This window comes from Lipotes vexillifer, unplaced genomic scaffold (genome assembly GCF_000442215.2).
Source record: "Lipotes vexillifer unplaced genomic scaffold, Lipotes_vexillifer_v1.1 scaffold520, whole genome shotgun sequence".
Classification (NCBI taxonomy): domain Eukaryota; kingdom Metazoa; phylum Chordata; class Mammalia; order Artiodactyla; family Lipotidae; genus Lipotes; species Lipotes vexillifer.
Genome location: NW_006784004.1, coordinates 260,893 through 282,766, shown reverse-complemented (window position 1 = coordinate 282,766; position 21,874 = coordinate 260,893). Strand labels below are relative to the sequence as shown.

The following is a 21,874-nucleotide window of genomic DNA, read 5'->3' as shown; positions in this document are numbered from 1 at the left end:
TGGCGTCTGTCCTAGAATGCTTTGTGTCAGTTACTGATTATAAATCAAATTGGTAGAAGGTACTATGTCTAATTGAAGATTAGACAGAGTGACTAAGGAATGATTTCTCCTTGTTAGAGAAGGCAGCTTGATAACATAAGTGGAGCCTATCAACTGGAGCAGTGATTCATCTTATTGCGTGTACTCCCTTAATTACCTATTTAAGTACTAGGCTCATACCACTTTTTTAAAAAAGATGACGTGCTTTTATTTCCCCAGGATTACCCTATTAAAACGTACGCCTTCTAAAGTGGGCTAATTTTTCATATCTTTTATTTGTTATATAAAATTCACATTTTAAAACTGTGGATAGAAGAATTACAATCACAATTCCTTGGCACCATGATAGCATTACTGTGGTAGTACTCCTAGATGAGGGAATGGTATGTGAAGTTCACAGAGTACAAATTGACAGTTCTGTAACATAAAATCCAAAATTAGTAGAATGGTTTCTAGATAAAAGTCAAAACAAAATGGAGCAACTTGTATTACTGTCATAAAAGCCTGCCTACAAAAAGCCCAAATCAATGACGATGACATGAGTTTTGAGTGGCAAAGAATTTAAAGGGGGACTAAAAATCATGGTTTATTTGTTGAATGAAACCAGCCTTGGAATTTAAGAAAATCACATTTTAAATTTAAGCAGTTATCAAAAAACAGTATTTGAAACTTTTCATTTTTGCTTATTCTCATTTTCAGCAATCATAAAAATGTTAATCCAATCCCATCAGTACAAAATAGTTCCAAGAATATAATTCATGTCTCAAATATTTCTATCAGAGCATTAAGGACCACCTATAAATCAGTATGTCAGTTCTAACTGAACACCGAAAATTGGATTAGGGAGAAGATAAATCCGAAAGTAAAACAATGGTTTCATACTTTGGCAATTTAGAAAATTAAATAATTTTAAACTTCAATGGAAGAATGTACTCTGAGGAAACAATCCTAGAGAATAAGCAACCATTTCCTAGCGGGGAGGGAGGCAGCCATGATTCATTAATGCTCTTAGGAGTAATGTATATACCTATGACATGTTTAAAAAGTTCTCAGACTTTAAAGTGCATGATTTAAATTAGGCTTAAAAGTAGAACCCCAAGTGGTGAGGCTGTTCAAATGGTTAATTATACAAGGGTGACTGGATTAAATTCTTGCTATAGCAGGGGTTAGTGTTTATTGATGTTCATGCTTGAAATAGTTCAAATATGAATTTAATGGCAGGGCTGAAACTACATCTTTACCCTAGGCCCTGGCTTGGAGGTGCTCAGTAAATGGTAAATATTTTATTCTGTATATATACTGTAGTAGTAGACTGCTACAGTGTAATGCTTCCTAAAAGTTACTGGAATGGAAATGTAATACAGAATTTTTTTACTCAAGACTGTCATATCAAAAAGTTTTATTGCATTTTAGACTTCTTAAATGCTTAGGGGAGAATCAAATCAGTAGCCTGTAATCCCTGCTACTACATTTTTTTCTGGGGAAGGGTTTATGTTTCGACTTTCAAAGGGGGTGTGAGTCCTCCCTAAGAAATGCATATGGAATTTTAACTTTCAAAATAAAAAGTTTTCAGGCAAAATAATACCTCTGTAACGCACTGTTATCTGAAAGTTATCAGCAAATGTCACGACTTTTTAGAGAAGGAAGGCCTTTTCTAATGCAAAATGGGCAGGGGAAGGCAGAGCATACAAATATTGTTGAAATCTTAACCAAGGTAATGAAAAATGTGTTGAAATATAAATACTTCTAAAATGTGCATTTCCAATTTTTCAGAACTGTGAAGCTTTAAAGTGCATTAAGAAAATTACAGGCACCATCAAATATCAGTTTGACAATCTGGAGAATAAAACAATCTGAATTCAGCCCTATTTTTAAGATCTTTACAAAATAAGGCAAATATGTTAGCTATGCTATCTGACCTCTCAATGGCATTAAGAAAAGAGTTACATGATTACTACATCAGGAATTAGGATAAAGTTACTGTAAAGCATGCCCTATCAAATTCTTTCTGAATTACAGGGGGGGAGGAAATGTCAAATTACACAATTTATAATTCCTGTGAGTTGAATATGTGGACAGTAAAACTGGTACCAATGCTGTCTGAAAGCTGCTTAAGAGGGACTGTCTGAATACGCTGTATACATGTTCATACGTAACATTCATTGTAGGTACTTTTCATAAGAATTTAGTTCTGGAGTATTATGGCAAGTTAGATGAGCATCTTTGAATCAGTAATGCGTGACAGGAATCACAAACCCGTACTGGCTTTGGTGAAGAAGGCAAAGGCAGTTCGTTGTCAGAGCAAGCATTACAGAAAATTTCCCCACAGTTTCTACAGTGGTGCTATTAAATGGAAAAATCAGAGAAAAAAATTTTGAGTAAAATTAGCCATATTTGCAACATAACTTTTGGACTCACTTCCTATCTCCCTTACCTTTCTCTTAGAGAGTGAGAATTCCTTTTCACAAAGTTTACAATGTGTTGCTTCTTTGTCTTTCAACCAAACCAGTCCCTAGTAGGAAAAATACAAATATTAATGCTCAAGTTGGTAACAAAGTTACATGTGAAAATATTTTCAACCAAGAGCATTTTATAGGAATAGATATGTAGATTAACCAAAAATCAGTCCTTTTCTTTGACAGATATACTGAAATAGTTGTAGATTTAACAAGTGTGGAATTTGCTTCAAAATAATCTGGGTGAGGAAGAAGGGATGTGGGTTGAATATAAATAAAGCAAGGTTGGCCATATATTGATAAATAGTGAAACTGGGTCATGGTTCATTTTATTCTCTTTACAACAGAATATTTGAACATTAACACAACAAATGTTAACAAAAATCTATTATGGACAGTAATTCTCTTTAAGGAAAGAACCCTAGTAAACCTACATCGTTGGAAACGCCTCATAGATTAACTGTGTGGTTTCCTTTACTCATAGAACTACCTGTTAGATCTGTGGGAAAGAACTACAAAACAGAGCTGCCAAGTAAACTATGAAAAACCTAACAGTCAAACTTTTAATCTTAGGTATTGGCATATCCCAATGATCTGTACTGTTCTAGGGTGTGATTGCTTAGGAGTGAATATGATTTGAACCTAATACATTTTTAGAGGGTGTCAAATTCAGAACCAGGAAGATCCATCTCCTGACACTAAACATGGTCCTAAAGTAAATCGCTTGAGGAAATTGGATCCCAAAGATTACAGGAGGGGAATTTTGAAGTGTGTCCATATTTTTTTTTTGTGGTACGCGGGCCTCTCACTGCCGTGGCCTCTCCCGTTGCGGAGCACAGGCTCCGGACGTGCAGGCCCAGCGGTCATGGCTCACGGGCCCAGCCGCTCCACGGCATGTGGGATCTTCCAGACCGGGGCACGAACCAGTGTCTCCTGCATCGGCAGGCAGACTCTCAACCACTGCGCCACCAGGAAGCCCGAAGTGTGTCCATATTTCATTGGAGATCAAAGAAGCCTAACTCAAAGAATTGTGGGCTGACTCACATGATAACTTCTTTTTGAAAGGGCTATTTTATCTTGAAGATTATGAGTCTGGAGGAACTAAGGTGATTGGCAGTGGAAAGAATCAGAACATGTGAAATTCCTTAAAAATTTATTGACTTAAATAACTTTGTGTTACACATAATTTTAAAAAAAACCCTTTACACTTTAAAAAAAAAAAAAAGGAAAGAACCCTAAAGAATATCCAGTCCAGAAACACTTAAGGATAAATTTTCATTATGTGAAATGCATGAGTCTGGCATTATGTATATATACCTTATATACAGCAAATCCACAAAATTTGAAGAGATTTTGGAAATCAGATGATTGAGTTCGTTATTTTAGGTAAGACTTCACCTTAAATTCAGTTCTACACTGCTATTAATTTCCCTCACCTTCTGTAACTCACAAATTTAATAGTTACTATGTAAACTTTAGTGGCAAATATAAGTAGTGTCGAACAGGTGGAAGTTAACTTGATACCTAAAATTTCTAACTTGACCTTTCTTTGTTGTTGTTGATTTAAATTGAAAACAATTATTGAAGAATTTGGAGGGAAAATTTTGACCCATTCTTAACTAACCAAGCTCTTGGCTAGAAAAAGCATTTTTTTTTCCCTATGAAAGCAACTTTGTTAGGTGGTGCCCATTTTATTTCAAGAAGACCTAAGTGAAAGAAGAGTCCTCTGCTTCTGATTAATCTCATCACATCTCCCTTTCAGAAACAGCCCAGGCTAAGCTACATTGCCACTGCTTCCAAAGAACCAAGTATATCTGATTACCACTTGGGAGACGGAACAAGTGCCACCTACAACAGTGTACCTCTAAGGCATAAGACCTTTACCAGCTAATGAGAGAAAAATCTTCCAAGCAGAAGAGGCCACAGACTTATTTCTCAAAAGCCTGAGTTGTCTTGAAAGCCTTTTCTACCTGACAGAATTCTTTGAAGAAAGTGAGACGAGGACTAAGTATTCACAGATCAAGGTCACAAGGTTAATATAAGCTGTTTTTATTTCACAGTCTTAACCAGCAGCTATTATCTGATATAGCAGAGGTAAGACAAATGGTGTTGGGTTACTGCACTTCAGGCAGTCTAAGGCTCCTTCGAACACAGGATTGTAAGAAGTGAAGGTTTTAGGGGCTTCCCTGGTGGCGCAGTGGTTGAGAGTCTGCCTGATGATGCAGGGGACGTGGGTTCGTGCCCCGGTCCGGGAAGATCCCACATGCCGTGGAGCGGCTGGGTCCGTGAGACATGGCCGCTGAGCCTGTGCGTCCGGAGCCTGTGCTCCGCAACGACGGGAGAGGCCACAACAGTGAGAGGCCCGTGTACTGCAAAAAAAAAAAAAGAAAGAAAAAAGAAAATGAAGGCTTTAAAAAAAAAAGAAAAGAAAAGGGAAAACCCAGACAGCTCATATCAGACACACCAGCAGAGTCATATGACTTGAATCGTGGAATTTTCTTTTAAAGCAAGATGGGGCCGTAAAGATAATTCAGTCCAACTTGAAGAACACCATAAAAAGGAAAGTGATTTGCCAAATGTCCCAAAGCCACCTAGTGGAAGCAACTTGGCTTCCTGCCCAGCTATATTTGTAAGGGATGGAAAGCCTGATGTGAAGCAGATTTCCAAGCCAGTATCATTTGGTTCAGAAGTAACCTTCTGACATCAGGGTTGAGCTTCCAACTGTATTTTCAGACTTATTTTAATTTGACTGAACTTACCCTGCCCCTCTCCCAAAGAGAAAAGCTGTACACTGTACGGTAAGTCTAGTGTATTAGCTGGAAGGGACCTCAGAGATCAGCACCTTCAAGCTTTCATTTTACAAATAAGAAAACTTGAGACCCAGACAGCTGAAGTAGCTTCCTCAACAAAACAAAGCTGTTTACAAGCAGAGCCAAAACTAGAAGGAAGCAAGCTACTGCTCGGCAAACAAATGGCTATTTTTCTCTGCCCAGTTCCAGAATGTCAGCCACACAGCTTAAATCCTCCAAACAGGATATTAGAGGATCCTTCTCTAGAGAAAGTCAACTGCCTCAGAGAGAAGTCTTGTAGGTACTAACATTGAGAAAGGATACCCATCAGTTCGGTAGTTAACAGATTTCTCTATGCTTGAGGCCTACCAGTCTATTACAACCCACCCCCATCCACCTAACCAACACACACAGGGCTTTCAAGATTTTTTTTTTGTGCCTTTTATTGAAATTGGGAGATTATCCAACATTTGAGGAAAGATTGGGGCATGAGGTACTCCAACCAAAGAACAAACCCAAGATTGGAATTCAGAAGAAACAGAATGGCAGTAGCAAAATAAAACTTTAAAGAAACTATAATGAATATCCTCAGAGATAAAATAACAGGATGCTATTTTAAAAAGGAAAAATGAGCGAATAAAAGCCTGCTGAGGGACTTCCCTGGTGGCACAGTGGTTAAGAGTCCACCTACCAATGCAGAGGACACGGGTTCGATCCCTGGTCCGGGAAGATCCCACATGCCATGGAGCATCTAAGCCTGTGTGCCACAACTACTGAGCCTGCACTGTAGAGCCCGCGAGCCACAGCTACTGAAGCCCGTGTGCCCCTAGAGCCCCTGCTCTGCAACAAGACAAGCCACCACAATAAGCCTGCGCACCACAACTAAGAGTAGCCCCTGCTCGCCGCAACTAGAGAAAGCCCGCACACAGCAACAAAGACCCAACAGAGGCAAAAATAAATAAATTTTAAAAAAAAGAGACTGCTGAATATTAAAAATATGGTAGCAGAAATAAAAAAGTCTCACAGAAGGCTGAACCTGAATCCAACCAAGCCTTTAGATTTAATTTCCAGTTTACAGGCTTAAATAAGGGGATAGAGTAACAAATTTAAGACTACTATGAACTAGCAATCAGATAAAATCTGAAATGTGAGAAACTGTAGGACAGCTCTTCCAGACCCATCAACTGGACAATAGCAAGGACCAAAAAAATAAAAGACAAAGTCACATATAAATCCATTTTCATACATATAAAAACAGGGAAATCTGGATAATATTTTGTTAAAGCTAGACATGAATGATAAAACTATAAGAAAAACAACATAATGATTAACAAAAAATAGAGGACTGTTACTACAGGGAGGGGAATGCAATCAGGGAGCACACATGTTCTATTATAAGCTAAAACAGAGTATGCCAGTGTTTTTTTTTTTCTTTTTTCTTTTTGGTGCGGTACGTGGGCCTCTCACTGTTGTGGCCTCTCCCGTTGCAGAGCACAGGCTCCGGACGCGCAGCCTCAGCGGCCATGGCTCATGGGCCCAGCCACTCCGCGGCATGTGGGATCTTCCCAGACTGGGGCACGAACCTGTGTCCCCTGCATCGGCAGGCGGACTCTCAACCACTCCGCCACCAGGGAAGCCCTGTGCCAATGTTTGTAAGTTATACTATATGTGTCCTCTTTTGCATATATGATATATATTTAACAGTGAAAAAATTTTACAGAGTTTAAAAAATGACAGTTGGGCAGACATCCCTACATATCTCCTAAAAAAAGTATGAAAGCAGAATAAAGGCATACAGATTCATAAAATCTTTATCTTCATTCACCATTTCCTAGGAGGTTACTAAAGGAAGCATTGCCCAGTGGGGATTCCCTGGCAGTCCAGTGGTTAGGACTCCATGCTCTCACTGCAGAGGGCCAGGGTTCAATCCCTGGTCAGGGAACTAAAATCCCACAAGCCGTGTGACATGGCCAAAAAAAAAAAACCCAAAACAGTTGAAAGAACAAATGGCAGCAAAGGGAAATGCCAAGACAAGAGTGACCAGACCAGGGACTTACGGAGCCCGTGCTCCAGAAGAGAAGCCACCGCAAAAAGAAGCCCACGCACCGCAACAAAGAGTAGCCCCCACTAGCCGCAACTAGAGAAGGCCCACGCGCAGCAATGAAGACACAACGCAGCCAAAAATAAATAAATAAAATAAATGTATTAAAAAAAAAAAAAAAGAAAAAGAGTGACCAGACCAGACAGGAGCAGTAAAGAAGAGACTCCAGAAGGGATGACTCCGACGGAAAAACAAAACTAACCAGTTACCCGATTCATTTTACTATGTGAAGACCTTTTATCAAGAAGCACTTTACAGAATTGTTTGAAAGTATAAGAAAACTCTGATGCTCAAATATAACAAAACTTAAAGGGGCGGGTAGGGGGAGAGTAAATATTAACTCCAGAGGAAATAAAAAGTAGTTCAAGAAAGAAAATATAATTGCAATATACTACCTGGTCCGGCAAGGAACAATATTTAAATAGTCATAATAAAGAATACACAGTAAATAAATGTCACAAAAACTTTTACTTAATTATACTGGGAGGGCAGTGAAGACAGACCAGGGTGAGACTGAACAAAACTCCTCATCCACCATGCTAATGAGGCAATAGGTCTAAATAGTACTTAAGAAATAGGGGAATAAATACCAGAAGAAACAACTAAAGGAATTAAAAGTAGCTTCCTTCTGGTGGCAGGAGCTGGGGTGGATAAGGGACAAGAGGGTGAAAACAAGAGACTGCTTCCGTTTTTGTTTTTGTTTTTTTTAAGTTTTCCTAGTACAATCTGACTTTTTAAATTACTTTCATGTAACACTTTGATAAACCAAATGGGTAGCCTGTGTAGTAGGAAGCCATCTGCCACTGAAGTACTCACACAGGGACTGTATTTTCTCCTGTGTTGTAAAGAGATTCTTGCATCCAGATACATTCAGAACCATATATTAATAAATTGTACCAAATCATTTTCACATACATTAACTTACTTAATATTCATAGCAACCCTATGCAAAATCATAAGCCAATTTCAGAACAGAAAACTGAGACTCCATGGGGATATTTGACTTGAAGGTCAAAAACTAGTAAGTAGTAGACTAGCACAGGAATTTAAGGATTATCAAATTCAAATGCAATTTCACTCTATCATGCCACACTTTGTAGGAAAGTGGACAAAATTATTTCCAAGGTCATTTCCAACATGAGGAATTTTAATAATGTGTTCTAGAGGTATAGGGAAGAGATGGACCCCATCATACAAGCTCCCCATTCACTGCTTCTGCTTCTATATATCCCAGGATTCAATAATAGTACACAGGGCCTTACCTTTACTGGAGACTTTCACATATATCCATACCTTCCTACTTGAGGAAAACACACTCACCTGCAATGCTTTGTTGGCTTCTTTTATATCTTCTATTTTAAGTTTTGATCTAAAAAGATTACAAATAGGTCCAAATTTCAGTACACATTTTAAAATATAGACCATCTAGTAATTCATTAGAAAGGTATTGAATTTTCATAGGATATAAAATTGTATACACTATATTATTCTAATGACCTTCTTTGGCTAGTGGGATTATATTTAATATTTTCCTATATTTCCAAAATGTCCTAAAGCAAAAATAGTTTTGAGATTTAAAATTTGCTTTATTAAAGAAACAATATTGGGCTTCCCTGGTGGCATAGTGGTTAAGAATCTGCCTGCCAATGCAGGAGACATGGGTTCGAGCCCTGGTCCAGGAAGATCCCACATGCTGCGGAGCAACTAAGCCCGTGAGCCACAACTACTGAGCCTGCGCACCTAGAGCCTGTGCTCCACAACAAGAGAAGCCACCGCAATGAGAAGCCCGGGCACTGCAACAAAGAGTAGCCCCCGCTCACCGCAACTAGATAAAGCCTGCACACAGCAACGGAGACCCAACTTAGCCCAAGATAAATAAATAAATTTATAAATTAAAAAAAAAAAGAAAGCATATTGGTGTTTTCATGTGGTTATGACTACTAATGACAGCTATTATTTACTGTAGGCTTATGATGTACCAGACACTATGCTATAAACTTTGCATGCATAATGTCATTTAGTCTTCAAAAACACTTATCAAGATGAAAAAAGTGAGGCCTGCTGAAGTTTAGGTGGTAACTGGGGAAGCCACAATTCAAACCCTGGTCCTCTGAGACCCCAAAGACGACAGGTTAACCATTATGAACACTATTTCTCTAGCAGATGCAAAAGAGTGGTAAGTGAGAGTGGAAATATTAAGGAATATATAATTGTGATAGTTTTTCACCTTTTGAAAATACATATTAACATACAGACTATAAATAACAATAATTATCTGTGATCCCACTACCCAGAGATGATAATCTCTAAATATCAATGAGTATGTGTACTTCAAATGGAAAAATTAGTTTCCCACATGACTTAACAATATATCCTGAAAGGCTTAGAGCTACTGACTTGTTATTAACTATCTGCCACATCATTATATTAAATGGTTACATGGTATACCATGAAAAAGAATATGAAGTATGTAGTTTATATAATTATCCAGTGCTGAACTTTCAACTTGTTTCAAGTTTTTTTGCCACAAAATTGTTCATTAAAGTTGAAATGACCAAAACATTTGTATTATTTTTCTTAGGATAACAACTTAGAAATGTAATTACTGGATCAAAAGGTACATAAAACACTAAAGTCTCTGCTACTGAAGCAGAACATTAGGAAACTTGCTTTGCCCTACAAATGCTCTGTTCCAAGACATAAAAACAAAGTGTTAGTCTTTTATCTGGCGCATAATGACTCTTACAGTGGGAATAATCAATGTAAAATTACACAGTATAAAAATATTAACAGAGTAATCAAATTTTCTTGGCTGAATTCACATCTACAAAATGTATCCAAGGAAAATTGATGCTGGTGGGAATTTTGGCCAAAACAGTAACTGCTATATAGAAAAACTGAGTATGGAATAAAAGAGCTTACTTAATGGCATTCACTACAGAAATACTTTCTATATGAAAATTTACTGGTATTGATATATTTCTGGTTAAAATGCCCCTATTCATAAATATGGACTCTAAAAAGCTTGCCCCCTCCTGATAAGAATTGCCAAAGTACCTAAAGAAAAAGAGTATCAGTTACAGTTCCACTAAACACAATGTACAAGAACACCTTTTCCTTGTCCTAGACAAGGAACAGATGTCTATATTATTAATTTTAATTAAATTCTATTTAGAAATATGTATTTGTTTGTGAAAATATTTCCACAGAATGAAAACAGCATAGAGAAGGGTCAAAATAAAACATGAGAATGTAATAAATGTGATACAATTATGACACTATAGGAAAACATCCATAAATTATACAAGCCTCTGATAATCCTGAAACCCCTCCTTTGAGGAAAAAAAATCTGTAAGTTTCTTTATATGGAAAGAATAGCATTTACAGAATACTACATTTGGAAGAGTCCTGGTAATTTATTTTTTATTCCTTTTGTGTGTGTGTGTGCGGTTACGCGGGCCTCCCACCGCTGCGGCCCCTCCCGCCGCGGAGCACAGGCTCCGGACGCGCAGGCTCAGCGGCCATGGCTCACGGGCCCAGCCGCTCCGCGGCATGTGGCATCTTCCCGGACCGGGGCACGAACCCGCGTCGCCTGCATCGGCAGGCGGACTCCCAACCACTGCGCCACCAGGGAAGCCCCATTCTTTTTTTTTTAACTCATATTCTTAAGTAAACAAAAAACAAACAAAAAAACGTACCACCACCCCCCCCTACACACACACACACACACACCAGCAAACTTCAAAAGAACATGCATACAGTGCCGTTACACAGGGATTAGGTATGCAGTCAGTATACAAGGGAAAAATTTAGTAGTCAAAAAAACCCTTGAGGGGCTTCCCTGGTGGCGCAGTGGTTGGGAGTCCGCCTGCCAATGCGGGGGACAAGGGTTCATGTCCCGGTCCGGGGGATCCCGCATGCCGCGGAGCGGCTGGGCCCACGGGCTGTGGCCGCTGGGCCTGCGCGTCCGGAGCCTGTGCTCCGCAGCGGGAGGGGCCGCGGCGGTGAGAGGCCCGCGTACAGCAAAACAAAACAAAACAAAACAAAACAAAAAAACACTATAATTTGAGAATCAATGAACCAGAATAAAAGGAAAAAGGAAAACAATGAAATTCTGAATTCAGCTATCTGGACATCTAAATGATCATGCCTTTAATACAACTATAAAGTCTCTAGTATTGAGTGGGAGATGGGTGAAAAGTAATACACATTCCTTGTTTTACTATTCTAACCTGTTTTAATATTAAACCTTTATGAGCTTAAATAAATGTAAATATATTTTTTGTTGTGGGGATTGTTAACTGTTGAGTCCCTAGCACTTAGAATAGTGCCTGGCACATAGTATTTGTTGGATGAATACATGGAAAATCAGCACCTGGTCTGGCTCAAAATGATCAATGAATGGATGCCAGATTAGAATAAAAATCTTGCTTATTGAAATCACAATGCAAATTGTTCTTTGTAGAAACAAAAACATCTATCTTTTTGAGAGCTGGTATTTCCTTTTGTGGTTTTAGGGAACTACTCTTTTCTTGGCTGAGCCTCACAGCATGTGGGATATTAGTTCCCTGACCAGGGATCGTACCCGCATCCCCTGCATTGGAAGCACAGAGTCTTACCAGTGGACTACCAGAGAAGTCCTAGGGAACTACTCTTTACTATGCCCTTGGTAATTGTTCTCAAGACTTCCTAATGGAATCCCAACTTTAGCAATTAAGTCTCCATTCCAGTATGATTTCTATCCAGTTTAATGATTACAAAAGATATATATGACATATATATATAGCTAATCATATCCATATATATAATGAAATCCTTATATATTGATTTGTTCTGAGGTTAGCTAACTTTGGGGATTGATACTTGGGAGGAGGGAGGCAACTGTTTATTTTATACCTTTTGGTGCTCTTTGTCTTTTTTTGGCTGCACTGCGCATGGCATGCGGGATCTTAATTCCCTGACCAGGGATCGAACCCACATGCCCTGCAGGGGAAGCACAGAGTCTTAACCACTGGACCGCCAGGGAAGTCCCCTTTTAGTGCTCTCTGAATTTTCTAACCATATAAAACATCAAAGGGATTTATATAGGTGATAGGCTTATGGGTCACTGTGGCTTTCTTTTACTTTTTTGTATTAAAAAAAAATGACACTATTTTTTTTAATGTGACAGTACATTCAATACTAAACACTCCAGAGTTTACCCTAGATAGTTGACAATATGTTCAATCAGGGCACAAAGATGAAGCTAATCCAAAACACAGACCATGTGGAATAAGGAGGAAAATGTGAGAAAGATAGAACGCCATTTCTCCTTCTTGTCTTCACATAACCCAGTAACAATTGTGACAGAACCAACCACAATGCATGAAGTCAAGCCTGAACTCCAGAAAACATCAAACACCATTCACTTTTCACAATGCTGGCTCCTCAGAACAGTCTGAAAAAGTTCTCTCTATATACTTTGAAACTTTGACTTTTGTTCTGAGAAAAATATATTAAATGAACTTCTGAATTCTCTGATTGGAAGAAATTAAACAAGAGTCTTAGATTTCATCTACTGGAAAATGTTTAGAGCTAACACTTACTAAAATGAACTTTTAAAAAAATCCCTCCAATCCACACCCTTATTGGTTAATCTTTAAAGTTGCTGTTTGGCTTTGTTTTTAATAGTTCATATCTTTCTATTTTATATTTAACCTCTTCTGTCTACTTGGTTTGGCACACTCATAACTTAATAAGGGTTAATGACTACTTAGTTGGAGGAAAAAAGAGAAATTACTCGCTAAGTTTGTTGCCAAGTTCTTGAAGAGCTTGCTCCTGTTCGTGATATATTTTTTTCAACTGGTGATTTTCATCCTGGAGGTGAAGAAACTCCTTCAAAACAATAAAAGACAGAAAATGCAATTTAAAAGAAACAAACTAGACACTGCATACATACAATTAAAGGATAGGAATGTATCCTTCAGCTTTTCATAAAAAATAGCTGCTCTAAAAAAAAAAAAAGCTGCTCTATCAACTATCAGCTATTTTCCATTCATTTAATCTCCTTACTGATATTTTTAAAGATGACCAGTATACTCTGTTTCCTTGGTATAAATGTAAATTATTATTTCTCTTTTTAAATAACTTAACTGTCATCAAGATAGAATTTTTAAAGTTTTACCACCATTATTTACTTTTTTAAGACTAGTGATTTGTTGGGTCTCATTTCTAAGATGAGATAAGGTGTCTTTCTCCTTTTGAAGATCTTCTTGCAAAGTCTGCCTCCATTCCTTCTCAATCTTCAGATCGGTTTCCAGTTGCACCCTTGAATGACAAATAATACAGAGAAGTTCAGTGTTATTTCTCACATGACGGTTGTATGTATTCTTCATTAACAGCATCTCTTTGGTTGATTACTTTCACCTTTGTAATGCAATTCTTCAGGTACTTTCTTTCACAAATATTTTTTAGGAAACAAGTTCAGTAGCACAGGGTTTTCAGATCTCAAAGTCGCAGTTAATTTGTCAATCACAAAAACCTCTTGCTAAATGACAATTTGTCATTTATTAACTCTGTATACATAAATGCTGTATAAGCATGGAAAATGCCTGGAAGGGCACACCATACTATTAAGACTGGTTATACCTTAGAAATGGAACCATGTTCTGGGCCATGAGAAAACTTTTACCACAAACTAATGAAAAGTATTATTCTGATATAAGGATTACAGCAACCACAAAATCAATTCAACATCAGAAACAGAAAATTCAGCCCTGGTGCCAAGTGCTACTTTGCAGATTACTGTTGGAAGCTGACCCATTACAGTACAGAGCTAAGACCAGGGAGACACTAGAGGAAAATCCACACTGCCTGAAAATGCCAGTTCACATTTGAAAAGCTCTGTTTCATCATTCAAACAACAGGTGCTAGCTGGAAAAACAAAAGTAGTCAAATTCTTACATTTTAGGAAACCCCCCCAAAATAATTCCAATAATTATTGCTCATAAGTAGTTGTAACAGGTGAGGTATATACTAATAATGCCATAGTTCCTAATACTATACATTTTTAATTATAATGTTATGCCATAATATTGAGAATGTCACCGTATTACATTATATTATTTGTGTTAACATGATTACTTTTGTTTCCTCATAAAGTTAGCATTTCCATCTACAGCCAAATTATTTTCAGTGAAGCAATTTTAGATTTTATAATTAAGGTTGAAGAGACAAGATACCTCAAAATGGAATTTACAAATTGTTGATAAATACCATTTCACCACAAATTTAAAAGGGATACAGAGGGACAGGTATATGCTACTAACACTGAAGTAAGCAAAGTACAGAGTGAGTGCATTGTTGAGTGGCTGCATCATCCAGAATCAGAAAAAACTGAGAGAAAAAGCAAAGGAAAAATTTTGTTTTTAAGTTATTTTAAATATATTGTCAAAACACATGTTGACCACGAAGGGCAGAAACCATAAAGGGAAAAAAAAGGGAAAATAGAACTATATAAAAATGTAAAACGTCTAAATGAAAAAACCCACTATGAACAAAGTTTAAAAATAGGGCTTCCCTGGTGGCTCAGTGGTTGAGAGTCCGCCTGCTGATGCAGGGGACACGGGTTTGTGCCCCGGTCCAGGAAGATCCCACATGCTGCGGAGCAACTAAGCCCGTATGCCACAACTACTGAGCTTGTGCTCTAGACCCCACGAGCCACAACTACTGAAGCCTGCATGCCTATAGCCCGTGCTCCGCAACAAGAGAAGCCACCGCAATGAGAAGACCCCCAACCGCAAAGAGGAGTAGCCCCCACTAGCCACAACTAGAGAAAGCCCGTGAGCAGCAACTAAGACCAAATGCAGCCAAAAATAAATTAATTAATTTTTTAAAAACACACACAAAAAAACTATAAACTTAGAAAACATTTTCACTGTATGTGAAAAACCCACAGTAAACACATAAAAAGCTCTTATATAAATAAATATTAAAAAGCTGAACACCACAGAGGAAAAACTAGAGGCTATGAACTGGCAATTCACAAAATAAAGAAATACAAAAGGCTATTACTAGTAATCAAAGATATGCAAACTCAAACAATAAAGCACAATTTTTCAGGCTAAATGATTCCCTTAGGTTAACTGAGATACGATAGTGTAGACCTATAGTAACTGATATGATACAATGTCCATAATGTAGTAAATACAATAAACAAGATACTAAAGAGCATGTAGCATGATCCTCTTTCTATTGATAAAAAGCAAAAAATATCTATGCATACCCAAAAACAATGTTCATCAAAATGTTAGAAAAAGGTATATCTAGGGAATTCCCTGGCGGTCCAGTGGTTAGGACACCACACTTCCACTGCAGGGGGCTTGGGTTTGATCCATGGTTGGGAACTAAGGTTCCCTCATGCCACGAGTGCAGCCAAAAAAAAAAAAAGGTATATCCCATTTTTATTTTCTTCACTTTTTTCCATATTTTCTTACATTTGGTCAACAGCATGTAATGTTTTCATAATCAGAAACCAAAAAAAGTTATTTCCATTTTAGGTGAAAAAATGGAATTTGTTTTTCTTGGTCAAAGTCACAACTGCCTCTTTCTACAGAAACAGTTCCAATTTTTCTGAGGGATCCCCTTGATCTCCAAATTGTTAACATGTTTATGCTCTACCAAAATGGCACCCAATGAGAAATGAAATTACTTTCACAGTTTCAGCAGGGACAAACATCATCTCTCCACAGCTGTACCCAAGACCTATTGAGTAGGTTAGCCCTACAGGGAAGGACCAGGTCCCTGGAGCATTATTTGGGTCATCCTTTGGGCAGGGATCAAATAGAGGCATCACTGTAGAATTAATATCAGACTTGTCTTACCTACCCTTTTGTCAAACTCTAGAAAAGTCACTCAGTAACACAGAGTACTGAAGTTTCAAGACTGTATTCTATTGACTGGCAAAGTGATCCAGTCTTGCTTTTCACATTTTTCCATTTGGCAGGGTACAGGGACTTAAACAACAAAACCCTTGGCACCATTAATAAACTTGATGACTTAAATGTTCTTTGTGATTTCTGTTGCCAAGGGAGTCTTGAAAGTGCTTTTGTGAAAGTCTTAAAATTAAGAGAAAATGTTCGTTTGCCGAGTGGTGGTTTTTTTTGGGGAGGGGCGGGGGGCGCATGTGAGTTTTAGTTTCACAATTTACAAATGATGTAAGTTTCCAACCAAGGTAATATCCCCTGGCCTAAAGCCTTATTCTATACACCAATTTCTCAAAATGTTATTTTTGTGGTAGATTTAAAAGGAACTTAATTCGGTTCTGAACAAGGTGGAGTAAACACATTTCTACCTATCCCTCCAACTAAGTACAGTTAAAATCCCTAGACATTATATATAAACAAACATAAGAATATCCTGGGGCTTCCCTGGTGGCGCAGTGCTTGAGAGTCCGCCTGCCGATGCAGGAGACGCAGGTTCGTGCCCCGTTTCGGGAGGATCCCACATGCCGCGGAGCGGCTGGGCCCGTGAGCCATGGCCGCTGGGCCTGCGCGTCCGGAGCCTGTGCTCCGCAAATGGGAGAGGCCACGACAGTGAGAGGCCCGCATAACGCAAGAAAAAAAAAAAAAAAGAAAGAAAGAAAGAATATCCTGAAAGGGGGAGAGAAGAAAGCAGACCAGCTAGGAACGCCAGGATTCAAGGAATAACATGGTGATGAGTTCCCTGAGGCTTCTTTTTGCCTTCTTTATAGCTCTGACTGGATGTAGAAGCCCACAACCCACAAACAGCAATGGGCACAGACAAAAAAAGCCCCAAGAAAAGCCTACTCTCTCCTGCCAAAGAGCTAGGAAGAAGCAGCCTAGCATGATAGAAACCTTTTCAACGATAAATGCCCTATTCCAAAAAAAAAAACACCAGAGGAAAAAACCATGCCCACCCCAACCACTGTCAGCAAAAGCCAAATGCGGAGCCTAGTTTCTACCCTCACCTGGCAATATTGAGGCATCCCTCCCAATTCCCACTGTTGCAGTATCAGAGAAAGAGCCAAGTGCGGAGCCTGGACTTTTTTACCACCACCCAGCAGTAATGAGGTATCTCTCCCCATCCACCTCTACGGTATTAGTGGAAGTCACATGGAGAGCGTGGACCTTTATTCTTATACATCAGTAACAAGGCTTTTCTCACCCTCCCCACAGTGTCAGCAAAGGCCAAGTGGGGAGCCTAGATTTCTACCCTGGCCTGGGGCGAGTGAAGTACCTCTCTCACTCCCCTCCAGGATGGTGTCAGCAGAGACCAAGAGGGAAGCATGGACTCCACTCCCACTTGATGGTAACAAGGCACCACTCTCCCTCTCCTCAGTGTCAATGGAGACTGAGTGGAAAGCACAGATTTCAAGCCCTTCCCACTAGTTAGGCACCCTTCTCCATTCCATCCAGGATGGTCCTGGGCTTCTACCCCCACTTGGTATGAAGAGTCAGTGTCCACGTTCCCCTGCTGGTGTGGTTTCAGTAGAGGACTGCTAAAACATAAGATTTAAGTAAGATGCAGTCTCATAACATAGTTCCCAAAATGTCCAGAATGCAGTTGAAGAATACCTGTCATACCAAGACCCAGGAAAAATCAACAGATTCCTGGAAAAATCAACAGATGGCAACATGTCAGATAATTCAAGATGTTGGATTTAACTAATAAGAATTTTAAAGAGCCATCATAAAAATGTTCCCATGACCCACTAAGAATATGCTTGAGGAACCCTCCTACACTGTTGGTGGGTATGTAAATTGGTAAAACCACTATGGAGAACAGTATGGAGGTTCCTTTAAAAACTAAAAATAGGGTTTCCCTGGTGGCGCAGTGGTTGAGAGTCCGCCTGCCGATGCAGGGGACACAGGTTCGTGCCCCGGTCCGGGAAGATCCCACATGCCGCGGAGCACCTGGGCCTGTGAGCCATGGCCGCTGAGCCTGCGCGTCCAGAGCCTGTGCTCCACAACAGGAGAGGCCACAACAGTGAGAGGCCCGCGTACCACAAAAAAAAAAAAAAAACTAAAAATAGAGCTACCATACGATCCTGCAAGCCCACTCCTGGGCATATACCTGCAGAAAACAGTAATTCAAAAAGATACATGGGGCTTCCCAGGTGGCGCAGTGCTTGAGAGTCCGCCTGCCGATGCAGGAGACGCGGGGTCGTGCCCCGGTTCGGGGAGATCCCACATGCCGCGGAGCGGCTGGGCCCGTGAGCCATGGCCACTGAGCCTGCGCGTCCGGAGCCTGTGCTCCGCAAATGGGAGAGGCCACAACAGTGAGAGGCCCGCATAACGCAAGGAAAAAAAAAAAAAAAAGATACATGCACCCCAATTTACAGCAGCACTATTTACAATAGCCAAGACGTGGAAGCAACCTAAATGTTCATCGACAGATGACTAAATAAAGATGTGTTATATTTATACAATGGAATATCAGTCAGCCATAAAATGCCATTTGCAGCAACACAGATGGACTTAGAGATTATCATAGTAAGTGAAGTAAGTCAGAGAGAGAAAGACAAATATCATGATATCACTTACATGTAGAATCTAAAAAAAAATGAGATAAATGAACTTATTTACGAAACAGAAATAGAGCCACAGACATAGAAAACAAACTTATGGTTACCAGAGGGGAAAGGGGGGAGTTTGGGATTAACATATATACACTACTATATATAAAATAGATAAACAACAGGTCCCACTGTCTAGCACAGGGAAGTATACTCAATATTTTGTAATTACCTATAATATCCTATAAGGGAAAATAATCTGAAAAAATATATAGATGTACATATAACTGAATCACTTTGCTGTACCCCTGAAACTAATACAACATTGTAAATCACCTATAGTTCAACTAAAAAAGCAAAACAAAAAACTCCCAAAATGTCATTTCCTCTACCTGGAAATTCCCTCTCCTGCCCATATAGTGACTTAGACTCTTGGGTATCATTTAAAATACAGTTTATATTTTAACTCCTCTGGAAAAAAAAGAATATGCTTGAAACAAATTCACGAATAGGAAGTTTTGAAAGGAAGAAAGGAAATTTTGGAAGGGAAGAAGAGTCAAACGAAATCTTAGGACTGAAAAATAAAATAATCTCACTGTATGGTCTCAATAGGAGAATGAAGATGATGAGGAAAGAATGAATGAATTTCAAAACAGAACAACAGAGATTGCCCGATCTGAACAACAGAAAGAAAACTGACCGAAAAAAATATATAGGGTCCTATGGGACTACTAAAAAAAAAGATCTAACATTCATGATATCAGAGTCCCAGAAGAAGAGGAGAAAGCAGGTGGAACTGAAAAAAAATATCTGAAGAAATAATAGCTGAAATTTTTCCAAATTTGGCAAAGATAAGCCTAATGATCCAAGAAGCTGACCAAAGGCAAAAAAGGATAAATCCAAAGAAAGAATCTGGAGGGTAACTAGAGGAACAATGATTCAAATGACGGTCTACCTTTCATCAGAAACTACGAAGACCAGGGCTTCCCTGGTGGCACAGTGGTTGAGAGTCCACCTGCCGATGCAGGGGACACGGGTTCGTGCCCCAGTCCGGGAAGATCCCACATGCTGCAGAGCAGCTAGGACCGTGAGCCATGGCCGCTAAGCCTGCGCGTCCAGAGCCTGTGCTCTGCAACGGGAGAGGCCACAACAGTGAGAGGCCTGCGTACCACAAAAAAAAACCCAAAAACAAACAAAAAAAAGAAGACCAAAAGAAAGTGGCACAACACTTTTCAAATGCTGAAAGAAAAGAACTGTCAACTCAGAATTTTAAGGATATTCTGAAAATATCCTTCAGAAATAAGGTGAAATCAAGACATTCTCAGATGAAAGAGAACTAAGGGAATTTGTTGCCAACAGACCTACCTTAGAAGAATGGCTAAATGAAGTTCTTCAGACACAAAGAAGGAAACTTGGAGCATCAGGAATGAAGAAAGAACAATAGAGAGTTTTCTAAATTATGTTTAATGGTTGAAGCAGAAACTATATCATTATCTGATGTGGTTCTCAATATTTCATAGAGGAAATATTTAAGCAAATTATATTGTAAAAAAGAGAACGTAAAAAGACCTAAGTGGAGGTAAGGCTTCCACACTTCCCTCGATATAGTAAAATGTTGATACCAGTGGTGAAAAGTTGCAGATATATGGTACAATGTCTAGAGTAAACACTTTAAAAAATCTATACAAAGAGATACACTAAAAAATACTATAGATAAATCAAAAGGGAATTCTAAATAATGTTCAAGTAACCCATGAGAAGACAGGAAAAATCGAAGAGGAATGAAAATACACAAAACAGCAGATTTAAGCTCTAACATATCAACAATTATACTAAATGTAAATAGGCTAAATACATCCTTAAAAGAGAGATTGGCAGAATGGATAAAAAACATGCACTATAGGAAACTTACTTCAAATATTATGATATAGATTAGGCTGAAATTAAAAAGATAGAAAATGTAAACATTAATCTTTTGTTTACTACATGAAAACATTAATCAGAAGAAAGCAGGAGTGGCTATGTTAATATGAGATAAAATAGACTTCAGAGCAAATAAAACTACCAGAGATAAAAGGCACATTATATAATGATAAAAAGGTCAATTCACCAAGAAGACACAGCAATCCTAAATTGCTGTGTAAGCACCAAACAACAGAACTCAGAATACAAGAAGCAAAAACTGATAGAACTAAAAGTAGAAATATACAAATCCACAATTATAGTTGGGATAGTTCAACAAATACTCTCTTGATAACTGATAGAACTACTAGACAGAAAATCATCAAGAATAGAAAAGAACTTAAAAACACCTCAATGGATTTAAAGGTATCTTAGAAAGTTACACATCATACATGGTATGTGATCTTATTAATGATCTGTTAAACATAATATTGGGTTGGCCAAAAAGTTCGTTTGGGGCTTTCTGGAACATCTTATGGAAAAACACGAATGAATTTTTTGGCCAACCCAATATATAACTCTTTATTTTCTATTGTTTTGCTGTTTTCTTTAATAACAAAGTGGTACATATTTATTGGGGAAAAAAATACTGATGTTTATGAAGTAAAAAGTAAAATACCCCTGTCAATTTACCATCACTCCCTTGAGATAATCATTTTCCAGAATCTGTATTCTTTAAACTCTTTTCTATGTATATGTAAATACACAGTTTTAATTTTATACAAAATGGGATAATACTTAGCATACTGTCTGCAACTTACTTTTTACAACTCAGTGACATATTCTGACATCTTTCCTAGCTGGCAATATATAGATCTATCATATGAAGTACTAATAAAAATGGTTTCAGAAAATATCACTTTCTTTGATAACGTAAGTTCCTTTGAGTTACAAAGGCCTATTATACTCAGTATCTAGAAACATAATGGCCGGCAGATTAATGCTGAACAACAGCAAAAAGAATAAAACTCTCCTTGAGCAAGAAGACAGCAAGACAGTTGAAAGTACTCTA

At 38.5% G+C, this 21,874-nt stretch overlaps 1 protein-coding gene across 2 annotated transcripts in view; it reads right to left on the bottom strand.

Moving 5' to 3' along the window:
* Positions 1-2,238: 2,238 nt before the first annotated feature.
* RUFY2 (RUN and FYVE domain containing 2) overlaps positions 2,239-21,874 on the bottom strand; it is a 47,372-nt gene continuing 27,736 nt past the window's right edge. For both annotated transcript variants that reach the window (XM_007456463.1, XM_007456462.1), the window contains exons 14-18: positions 13,562-13,691; positions 13,165-13,259; positions 8,706-8,754; positions 2,474-2,551; positions 2,239-2,382 (exon numbers count right to left, since the gene is read on the bottom strand). In XM_007456463.1, coding sequence (XP_007456525.1) covers positions 2,239-2,382; positions 2,474-2,551; positions 8,706-8,754; positions 13,165-13,259; positions 13,562-13,691 — 496 coding nt within the window. The remainder of the gene's footprint in view (positions 2,383-2,473; positions 2,552-8,705; positions 8,755-13,164; positions 13,260-13,561; positions 13,692-21,874) is intronic.